Below are 12098 nucleotides of genomic sequence, written 5' to 3'. Positions count from 1 at the left end.
CCTCGCCCTAGGTGCGGTCTGTTTCAACAACAAATGGGTGATTTGCGGGGATTTCAACTTTACTAGAAACCAGAATGAACGCTCGGGAAACCGGTGGAGTTCAAAAGCGATGTTCATGTTCTCGGATCTCATCTCTAATCTCGAAGTCATCGACCTGCCCATTTCCAACCAAAAGTTTACTTGGTCTAATATGCAACGTTCACCTACCCTGGCGAAGCTGGACAGATTTCTAGTTTCGACGGAGTGGGACCAAGTCTTCCCGCACTGCAGGGTATCCGCTCTATCTAGAATTGCTTCCGATCACACCCCGCTTATTCTTACAACTGGGAGCAATCCCACTCCGCGGCGATTTCGGTTCGAGAAAGTTTGGCTAACTAGGGAGGATTTCTCACAAAACGTTCCTATCTGGTGGAACGAAGTTTCTGATAAGAGGTTTGCAATACTCACTTTGACGGCAAAATTGAGGCACTGTAGGATCAGAATAAAAGAATGGTGTAAGACGAATTTCCATAGTATAGTCAACACGATAAGGTCTCTAAAGGAGGAAATTAGAAGCATCGATCTTTTAGAGGAACGGGGCACCTTGTCACAGGAGGTACGGGAGAAACGGGTTGATTTTAAAGCACATCTCCAACTTATCCTGCAGGAGGAAGAAATCCTTTGGAAAACTAGAGCTAAGCAGCACTGGCTAAAGGAAGGGGACAGTAACACTAAGTTTTTTCATGCAGTTGCCAACGGTCGGAAGCGTAGCAACGAGATACGGTACATTGAAGATGAGTACGGTGGCCAAATTAGGAACGCAGATCAAATGAAGTCATTTTTCGCACATTCCTTCAAATGTCTGTACGGGTGTGGTGATCACGAGCCTACTTCTTTTGGTGACTGGGCCGACTTGTACCAAGCGGACGTCTTATCGGACTCAGATTTAGAGCTAATATCGACCTCTTTTACTTTGGACGAAATTAAAAAGGCGACCTTTCAACTTGGTAGTGATAAGGCACCTGGTCCCGACGGCTTCCCTCTTATCTTTTTCCAACATTTCTGGGATAACATATTTGATATTTTCAAAGAGCTTTCCGATTCTGATCTCTGTACGGCACCAGCGGACTACTCTTATGTTTGTTTAATCCCCAAAAAGGAAGGTGCATGCCAAGTTAACGATTTCCGACCAATCTCCCTCCTTAATGGTATCCAAAAAATTGTCTCGAAAGTGCTCGCGAACAGATTAGCGAATGTGTTACCTTCGATTATCTCTCCATCTCAATCGGCCTTCCTGAAAGACCGACTTCTAGCTGACTCTTTTGTCACTGCAACTGAACTACTCAACTGGTGCGCTAGAACTAATAAGGAGTGCGTCAGTATCAAGGTGGATTTTGAGAAAGCCTACGACAAAGTTAGCTGGAAATTCTTGCAAAGTATACTACGGTGGCTTAGATTCAATGACAAATGGCGGTACTGGATCGAACAATGCATTTGCAATGCCAAAATCGCTATTTTAGTGAACGGCTCGCCGACTCAATGGATAAAAACAAGGAGAGGGCTGAGACAGGGGGACCCGCTCTCCCCCTATCTATTCATTCTAGTGGCCGACTGTTTGGCTAGGGTCACGAAAACTGCAAGAGGTAACAACTTGCTTCAAGGAATTGGACCGGCACTCGAGTGTCAGACTGTGATTCTGCAATACGCGGACGATACTATTTTCTTCTCGGAGCCCAAAAAGTTTGTGATGCGTAACTTACGTTTCATCTGGAAGATATTTGAATGGGCCTCTGGGCTCAAGATTAATATGAACAAGACTGAACTTTTCCAGGTGGGAACCTCGGATAATAGAGCTAAAAGACTCGCAGATATTTTGGGGTGTAGAGTTGGTAAATTTCCGCTTCGGTACTTAGGGTTGCCGCTTCATATCAAATCACTTCGGAAGGACGATTGGACTCCGATCATTAATCGCATCGAGACGCGAATTGATGGATGGAAGGCAAAACTCCTCTCTCAAGGGGGGAGACTCATCCTAGTTAACTCGGTTCTGTCGAATCTCCCGTTATTCTACTTTGCAATTTTCAAAGTGCCACACTGGGTATTGAATCGCATTGAAGCTCTTAGAAGGTTCTTCTTTTGGAAAGGGTGCTCTAAAATTTCAGGGGGTTCTTGTCTCGTTGGGTGGAAAACGATTTGCAAAAGCAGGAAAGAAGGAGGTCTGGGAATCAAGGATATGGAAGCAATGAACAAGGCTTTACTTGCTAAATGGTGGTGGCGTTTCTTCAATGAGAAGCATCTGTTATGGGGGAGGTTGATCACTGTATTATATTATACTAGAAGAAGGCCGTTACATGAGGGAAGATCCTTCAGACCGCACTCCCAGTGGTGGAGAAGTGTGATGAGCTGTCAAGACGTGTTCAAATGTGGTCTTTCTTACGTACTTGGTGACGGAAAAAATATCAGGTGGTGGTCGGACATTTGGATTGAAGAAACCCCTCTTAGTACCAGATTTTCGGGAGTATTCTGCAGAATCGCAAATCAGGAAGCCACTGTTTCACAATGCTGGAATGAAAGAGGATGGAGATGGCGTTTCATAACCAGAGGCCTGGCTGCAAGTACCGATCCTCTGACCCGTCAGCAGACTGCGCTACTCAAGAGCCTGCTCGCTAGGCATAGTCCATCGAATACGCAGGACATACCAAAATGGCGATGGACCGTGAACCAAATTTTTTCCGTGAAGTCCCTTTACGATTTTATCACTAATGGAGGAGTGATTGTTCCTTTGTATGATCACCTTTGGGGACTAAATATCCCGCTCAAGCATAAAGTGTTTGTCTGGATTCTACTTCGAAAGAGATTACTCACAGCGGATAGATTGATTCGCCGAGGGTGTCCAGTGGATCAATGGTGTAAGTTCTGTGCAGAACATTCTGAAACCTGTGAGCACCTGTTCCATGACTGTATTTTTGTCCGATATCTTCGTTTTATAGTGGGACCCATTTTGCCGGCTTTTTCGGAAGAGGGGGATGTTCGGAGGCTTTGGTCACAGATCTCTGAGAACCTCGAGCCCAAATCAAGATCGAAAAGTTTAACTCATTTAGTGGCGATTTGGTGGGTTGTCTGGACGGAGCGAAACAGCATTTGCTTCAGCGATGAGGCTCATAACGTGTCCTGGGCTTCCCAGCGTGTCGCCTCTTTGATCAGAGGTTGGAACGAAACACTTTGAAGCCCCTCGCGCTCTCGTAGTCGAATTTGCGGTCCCGAGTTGTTCGTTTCTCTTCCTCTTTGTCTACTTTCTGTCCCCGTTTTTCTTTTGGTTTTGTTTTGTTCTGCTGTAGCCGGCTCTGTCTGGAGGCCCTAGCTGCTTCCATTTTGTACGCTAAATTCATTTCACTTAATGAATGAAGCAGGTAGCTTGCTACCTTTTTCTCAAAAAAAAATACCTATATCGCATTAGATCCTCATTTTTTGGCTTAGTAATTAAATTGGTTGTGTGTGGACTCACCGTGCCTTATCTAAATATCCACTCCACATACCACAGGTCCATAACATTAGTGTTGTCACAAGTAAACACAAGCTTCTGTGTCTTCCTCACATCCCACTTCCTAGGGAGTCACCAATCTCCGAGTCTAGCTATGACTCTTTTGCGATTTCTGGTTATGCTTACATGTTGCTGAAACTTAGACTCTAGCTGCAGTTTCTGGTTATGCTTACGATTGATCTTATTCCTACTGTTGATGTAGTTGGGATCTTATAACGCCCCAATAATTCCACAAAGGATGAGATGCTGATTCCGATAGGTTTTATGAAGCCTACACGCTAATAATAATAACTAGGCTTAAGAATTTTGGTCCGATGGTTTAGCCTAACAAGTTATTATTGCTAGCGGGTCGGATCGTTGCATTTGGTATCAGAGCTGAATACCAGCCAGAAGTGTGAGAGCTAAATGCTATGCGGGATAAAGTGCTACACCGGCAGATTTGGTGGGAGCCACCTCTAAAATCTCACATCGCATGGTAATTCTGGTCCTGATCTGTTTGTCTGTGATCTGGTTTGGTCTATCTGACTGTGATATGGTTTGGAGGAGTTTGTAACGCCCCAATAGTCCCACATCGAATGTGATATTAATTTCGATCAGTTTATTTGAGGCCTACACGCTAGTAATAATAATTGGGTTTAAGTATTTTGGGCCGATGGTTTGGCCCAACGAGTTATTGTTGCTAGCTGGTGGGTCGTTGTGGATCTAATGGAAACAAAATTTGAAGGTTACAGACCAACTAGCAAGAAATAAAGAGGAACGCGTTAGGGACCAATAGTGTAATTAACCCATTTCTTTTTATGTCAAATTTTTTTTTTTTTTTTCGTATCCTATTTAGCAACAGAGAAAGATAAGAGGAAAATCAAGACTAGGTAGTCTATTGGATCATTATATTCAAGGCAAGAAAAATAAAAGACAGCCCTTCAAATCAACAATGGTGCCAAAGATGACAATAATGTGTTTAATTAGTGAGTGTGTGGCCAGTTTTTAGTAGTTGGTTAGGCCACTTTAGACTTGTTAGAAGAGAAGATGTGATGTCACTTGATGAAGAAAAAGCATAAGCAAGGAATTTTTAGTTGGTACTTTTACATTATTGGCTAAAAGTAACATTAAGCAAAAGCAAAATGCAACATTAAGTCACTGATAGTTAAGGATAAACATTAATTAGTATTTTTTTGAAAGTGGTATAACAGGCCAGATAGATATGCTGAGCAGAATAATTCACTACTTTATAAAAGAATTATGTAGATCTCTAAGGTTTACATATGTAGTTCGCTGATAACTCATTTCAAAGTCAAAAAATGGCTATATATGGACGATTTAACTCTTTTAAGTTAAAATTTAGATAGAAAAGTAGCTAAGAAAGATGGCAACGCCAGGCCTTCAACAGAGATTTGATTCCGAATACAACTGATTTTGAGTTCTTTGAGGCATATTGAAAAATCTTGCGATTTCCCTCCAAACCGGATGCAGTCGAAGCCAATGCTAGTAAACATAATCATATTGTAATTAAAGAGGATATATATGACTATTAATTCATCAAATCAGCTTTTGGCCAGAGTGTAACAATTGAATAATAATAACTTTGAGATAACATGTATAAACTTCAGTGACCCAATTGAAATAGATTTTAAAGAGCAATGGCCAATGAGTTGGTCGAAAGAGAAATGAAAGTTAATTTGATGAGTTAAATGACATTTCACCAAAGTTACAGTGATCAATAATGCAATTTAATCACCCAGAAGGAATCAAAATTATAAGCTATTATATATCATCTGCTTGTTGGACATTAGTACACACTTTAAATTTTTAAAGATTCCCGACTAACAATAATAATTCGTTAAATTTAAACCGTCGACTCAAAATATTTAAACTTATTTATTATTAGTATGGTCAATTAATGGTCTTCTACATACGTAATTATAATTCTATTTTCATCTGATACGAGATTACAAACTCCTTTTGTTGGCCAAAATTACCAGGAGATGTATGGCCTACGGCGAATGGGTTTGGAAACCAAATGTGTAACGATCCTACCCACTAATATTATTTTTTAAGATTGCTATCATATTTCTTCCTCCTTTTATATATATATATATATAGAGAGAGAGAGAGAGAGAGAGAGAGAGAGAGAGAGAGAGAGAGCGCTAGGCCGATATACTATCGGTAGCACGGAGGCCTTCGTGCTACCAAGTTGTTTTTAATGATGCGGCTTCCAAATCGACAACCGGCTCCATTGGACATAATCTACACTATTGAAAGTGTTTGAAAACTAAATTTCATAAATTTTCGACATCATTTATCTATTAAATGAGTAGTCTAAAAATGAACGGCTGAAAATAAAAATCTCCTAAAAAATGATGATAAAAACTTGAATTTAAGATTAGAGGTCTGATCTTATTCTAAATAGTGAAAAAATTTTCTATATATGGTACGTTTCCTGTACTTTCGAAAATATAGAGGACTCTATATTTGTAAGTTGTCTTCAATGATAGGACATCCGATTCGACGATCGTTTTCGTTAGGCATAATTTAAGCTATTGCAGCTATCTAGAAACCAAATTTTATAATTTTTAACATCATTTACCAAGTGATTAAAATGTCCCAAAAATGACTATTTAAACGGTCAATGTGGCACGTTTATAAGTTCAAAGGTCTCCGTATTTTCGAAAGCATAGGAGCCGCGCGCGCGCTCTCTCTCTCTCTCTCTCTCTCTCTCTCTCTCTCTCTCTCTCTCTCTCTCTCTCTCTCTCTATATATATATATATATATATATATATATATATCGAGCAGGACTGCTGTGCTCTCAGGAGCGCGGAGGCCTTCGTGCTTCTGAGCCGTTTTCGATGATGGAGTTTCCGAATCGACGATCGGCTCCGTTAAACTTGATCTAGCGTATTTGAAGTTTCTAGAAAATAATTTTTATGATTTTTCGATATCATTTACCTAGCAATCGAAAGGATTCAAAATCAATAATTTTTAACGGTTGAAAATAAAAATCCTATAAAAAGTAGTGATATAGCATTAAAATTTTCGATCAAAAATATTGATCTTGTTATAGATAGTATAAAGAATTTTTGTATCAAAATTCATCTGATTTGAATACTTCTACATCGTGAAACTTGAAAACGGCAGATATCAACCATTAAAAATTATGGATTTTGAATCTTTTCGATCACTAGGTAAATGATATAAAAAAATCGCAAAAATTATTTTTTAGAAACTTCAAATACGCTAGCTCAAATCTAACGGAGCCGATCGTCAATTCGAAAATTCCATCATTGAAAACGGCTCAGGAGCACCGAGGCCTCCGTGCTTCTGAGAGCACAGTAGTCCTGCTCTATATATATATATATATATATAGTGAACTTAAGATTGATTTTATAAAATAGAATGTCTAAAGGGAAGATGATAAGTTGAACTTAACAAAGTTATTTGGGAAATGATGAAAATGGAACAATTTTTAAGTACCATAAATCAAATTCTCCTTTAATTGGTTTGACATTTTACTTCTTTCTTTGGAACAATCTAAGTATCATTAATCGAATATAGACCATTTTTGTTTTATTTATATATGCCTATTGTTTAATCATTCATGAGAAATGAAGAGAAGCCTTTGAATTAAGGATATATCTCTCATGTACATGTAGGTTATCTTTCTTTACTTCCCTGAACAAGAAAATATCCAGGCTTCTCTCTTTTTCTTTTTGATCAATTGGTCATTAATTTACTACAACAAAAATGGTCTATAGCGATATTTTTAAATATTGGTATCGGTCAAAAAAAGTACTGCTAGCTAAATTACCGACACTTTTAAAAAATATTGCTATATGTGGGGTCGCTAGGTATATAGTGATAGTTAAAGAGTGTCGCTATAATCTAAAAAAGTGCTGCTAATTTACCAACATTTATTTAAGTATTTAGCAACCGCTGAAACTCTATCTCGTTGGCTGCGGTGGCGGAGGAGGACGAGAGAAAGGGATCTTCGTCTAGGATTTCAGTCGATTGAGTGAGGGGCGAAGGGAAAATGATAATCGTTTTTTCTGTTCTTTTTCTTTTCTGTTTGTAATCGGGCCGAATGGACTGGGTGGGGTGGGTTGAGTAAAGTAATCTTTTATTTTTTTGTTGGATTGGACTTTATATTTAGGCATTAGTAGATTTTTTTTTAAGTTTTGACATAAATGATACACTTACACAAAAATATCCAAAACATGTGTCCCTATAACCTAATTCTGTTATAGTGATTGTTGCTTTCAGTAGAATAGCTGTTCTAGAAACAAAGCCCCAAATAAAAAGGTAGAAGTGAGTAGCAAGAATAGAGAAATTCCGACAAACACATCTTTCTTTCAAAAACTAAGTAGCCCACCGAATTTTATTTTCTCGAAATTTTGCGCAATTATAACAATGCACGAGGTCATTCTATCTGCGACTTTATTACATTGATCGAAACACCTAGTCCTTCAGGAAGACGATGAGCATGAGATATCGGCATTAGTTGGGCATCAGATAAATCCCTATCGCATCAACAAGTGTGCCGGAACGCCCGTAGAAGCCAACTACCCGACCATTCGCTATGGGAACTGAGAAAGGAGTTCCTTGCTCCGGTCCGAACGGCCCGTACTTGCGAACATTGGAGACGAAAGTTAGCGACCTCAGCAAATTGGTGACGTCACTGAATTGACTGGTGGTGCCGTTTATCGCCGTCAGGTACTCGCCAGGTTCAAATGTGATCTACAAAATAATAATAATAATAACAATAATAGAATGCGTTGATTTAGAGAAATTAATATTTCATTACCGAAAGTTTTAGAGCAAAAAGTGTCGGAAATCGAGCCAGGTTAGATCATGGGCCAAGCTCAGGCGCTGTCTAAAGACTAGGGTTGAAGTCCAATACAAGCCCAGGCTTGGCCTTAGAAGTTGCTCACTTGGCACCAAGCCCAAACCAGAGATTAATGCTGGGCTTATCCTTCAAAAATTTGGCAAGGACTGCAATTATTCGAGAAATATTAAGTGTACAAGCCCAGCCTGGCTTTTCGATTGAAGTCCACATGAGCAAAATCAGCCTTACAGTTAGGAGTTTCTGATGTTTCAAATTGTTTTTGTAACTTCCCAATAGTCCCATATCAGATGAAAAAATGATTCTGATTAGTATATATATGAGGCTTTGTATACTAGTAATAATAATTGACCTTAGGCATTTGAGCCGGTGGTTTGGGCACATCGAGTTATTATTGCTAGCGGGTCATGTCGTTATAATCGGTATCAGAGCCGAATATCAGTCGGAAGTGTGAGAGCTAAGCACTATATATGCGGGACAAAGTGCTACACCAATGGTCGGATGATTCTGATTATTATATATGAGACCTTATACGCTAGTAATAATAACTGAGTTTAAGTATTTTGGGCCGATAGTTTGAACCCAACTAATTATTATTGCTAGCAGATCGCGCTATTATAGTTTTAGCTCTATAAATCATCCCCGGCGTTTTTACACAAAAAAAGTTCTTTCCCAAAAAAATTATACCTCATTGGGCCTTCCTCCAGAACCACCCCATGGGCCAGCCTCAAATGTCTTCCCATCTTGGACGTACTCAAAATATAGCGAATCGATCGCCTGACCGCTACGAACTACAATCTTCGACAGGCGTGTAGGGTAACCATCAATATCACGAGGACTTCCCCCGTCTCCACCCCACAAACCAAGCTTGACGAGTCCAGCCTAAGCCAAGCACAAAGAAAGACATATTTAGACAGTATTAATTGTACTTGTAGTGATTAAAACATGAGCCAGGCGTGTAGGATAACAATCGATATCACACGAATCTCACCATTTTGGAGCTTGAAGTGATTGAAACTTGCACTTGTATGTATGTAAGGAGATGATGAACTCGTTGATGGAAAAGATAGTATAGGTTTAGGTGCTATATATATAGAGGCCGAGGAGGTAGGTTGAAGATATTTATATATATAAGAAAGTGACCATGCGATGCGCATGGTTTATATAAAATATTAAATCATGCAATTTTTTAATTAGGAAGGCCTGCATGCATACTTAATTTATACGTCCAAACCGACTCTTACATCTCATTTAATGTGACTACACTTAATTACACCTCTGTACGTAGCTATCGTACCATGCATGTGCGTTTTTATTAAAAATTCTTTTTACTTGGTTTTCAAAGAGAGAAAGATAACAAGTTTTTTGGTTCGTTTATTTTCTTTTATGAAATGAACTCATGAGCTCGAAATATGATGTAATAAGCTTTTGAACTCGAAATCTCAAGTATCAATTCTCAAACTCTTAACCAATATGCTCAATATGGTCTGTGGCTTTTCTTATAATTCTACTTTTTTACTAAAATCGACGTTTGCTCATGTTGGAATATCGACAAAATTAAGACTATGTTTATACGGGGTCTTAAAACGACGACTGTATCGTGTTTGCTCCGGCGGATCTCCTGGTCTCATCTCTTTTCTATAATCCAAGTAAAATGATATTGAATTAACCACGTGATAATTTTTAACAAGAACTAATTAATTAATGGTGTCAACTAAACTATATGGAGGAAGGAAAAGTTAAAGAATAGTAAGATTCTTTTTTCTTTTTTTTTTTGAGAAATAGGTAGCAAGCTATCTGCTTCATTCATTAAGCAAAATGAACTAAGCGTACATGATGGAGACAAATAGGGCCTCCTAAAAAAGCTGAAAAAAAACAAGAAAGAAAACCCAAAATAAAAAACCCTACACTTACCGATTAGACGAAGTAAACAAGAAAAGCGGGGTGGATAACGAAAAGGAAGAAGTGGGAACCGAGCATGAAGGAAAGGACATATATGCAAGGGTCAAAGGACTCCGTTCCAGGCATTGGTCAAAGAAGCGACATGTTCAAGAGTCCGGGTAGATGTCTCTGTCCATAGCCTCCGTACATCCCCGGCATCCGATTCGCTTGCATCTGAACCTTCGGCACGAATACGGATGTATCTGACCAAGATACAGTACCGGAACAGGTGGTCGCAGGTTTCTGAAAAGAACACACAAAAAATGCAAAACTGATTCACCAGGCACCCTCTGTGGATCATTCTGTCTGCGGTTAACAGTCTCTTGCGCAGCAGAATCCAAATAAAGACTTTGATTTTGACCGAAATTTTTAACCTCCAAAGATGCTCATACATTGGGGCTCTCTGACCTGCGTTGGTGATGAATTCATAAAGGGACTTAACGGTAAAAGTTTGGTTGGCGGTCCAACGTGAGTTTAGTATATCCGGTTTGTCAGTTGGCCTATAATGGGCAAGCAAGTTTTTGAGCAACCTAATCTAATGGCGACTATTGATATTCGATGTAGCTAGGCGTCTAGTTATGAAGCGCCATCTCTACCCTTTTTCATTCTAGCATTGTGCAACTGTGATCTCCTTATTCGCAATGCCGGAGTATACTCCTGGAAACCCAGTACTCAGAGGGGTTTCTTTAATTAATCCAAATATCTGACCACATCCTGATGTTTTTCGCATCGCCGAGCACATATGAAACGCCACATTTGAATGCCTCCCGACATCTCATCACGCTTCTTCACTACTGGGAGTAAGGTCTGAAGGCTCTCCCCTCATGTAAAGGCCTTCTTCTGATGTAATATAAAGATTTAATCAATCTCCCCCACAGTAGATATGGCTACTAAGATTCCTAATGTTGGATAATCATATCATTATGTTAGATGTGACGCAAAATTGGTAATCGATTCAAGTCCGGGTTTTTCGACTCGCCGATAGTTTCGTGGTGTGATCAAATTGAAAAATAAATTTGTGAAGGAAAAAATGAATGTCTGTGGTAGGTAGCAGATAGTTTCGTTTTGATAGTGAAGTTCTTTTCTTCCTCGTCCGTGATTTTTTCCTGCAAAGGATTTTTCACATATATCTATGTTTTTTCTTTATTTTTGCTTGTGGTTTGTTTCTTTTGTATTCGCTATTTCGTTTTCGTTTGTGCGTTTGTCGTAACACATTAGGTACTTTGATAATTGTAGTATTACTGTAGCATAATATTATTTTAAATTATCCTTTATGAAAAAAAATACCAATATTTCCACATGCAACCAATGTTGGATAATCGTGTCCTTAGGTACTTTGATAATTGAATTATTACTGTAGCATAGTACTATTCTAAAATATCCACGACAAAAATAAACCATATACATTTCCCGATGCAACCTATTATTATACATTTTCATTCAAGCACGATCGATCCACTAGTTTGAACAATTAATCTCCCCTCTCAGTCTCACAAATTTATTGTCGTTAATTTGACCAAAAAAATAGGATAAAAAGTGATTCAAAAATATATTTATTTAACAACTTGTATATATTATATTAGATTCACTGAGCGCCAATAAATGCGAATAAATTCACAAGTTTGACTAGGGAAAATTTAAAAAAATTCTTTTAATAATAAAAGATCCGAAAGATAAATGCCAAATTTGACTAGGGAAAAGCCCGTTGGCAATTTGGATATCAATTGAGGGGGTATCCTTAGGCTCTCAAAACCTCGCCATCGAATGGTGAACGGTCAAATACGGTAGGATTTTTGATAAAAT

At 38.8% G+C, this 12098-nt stretch overlaps 1 protein-coding gene across 1 annotated transcript; it reads right to left on the bottom strand.

Moving 5' to 3' along the window:
- On the bottom strand, positions 7842-9430 carry LOC109719686 (protein GOS9-like). The gene is made up of 3 exons (XM_020246467.1): positions 9346-9430; positions 9042-9236; positions 7842-8248 (listed from the first exon to the last, which is right to left on the bottom strand). The coding sequence occupies exons 1-3, from the start codon at positions 9346-9348 to the stop codon at positions 8009-8011; spliced, it is 438 nt and encodes a 145-aa protein (XP_020102056.1). The 5' UTR covers positions 9349-9430; the 3' UTR covers positions 7842-8008.

Source organism: Ananas comosus, linkage group 13 (assembly GCF_001540865.1).
Source record: "Ananas comosus cultivar F153 linkage group 13, ASM154086v1, whole genome shotgun sequence".
NCBI lineage: Eukaryota > Viridiplantae > Streptophyta > Magnoliopsida > Poales > Bromeliaceae > Ananas > Ananas comosus.
This window is presented reverse-complemented; position numbering and strand designations above follow the sequence as displayed.

Excerpts from the sequence above, each read along its gene's own strand:
- LOC109719686 (XM_020246467.1), bottom strand. Across the intron at positions 8,249-9,041 it reads CTGGAGGAAGGCCCAATGAG|ATCACATTTGAACCTGGCGA; the intron begins GTATAATTTTTT and ends ATTATTTTGTAG.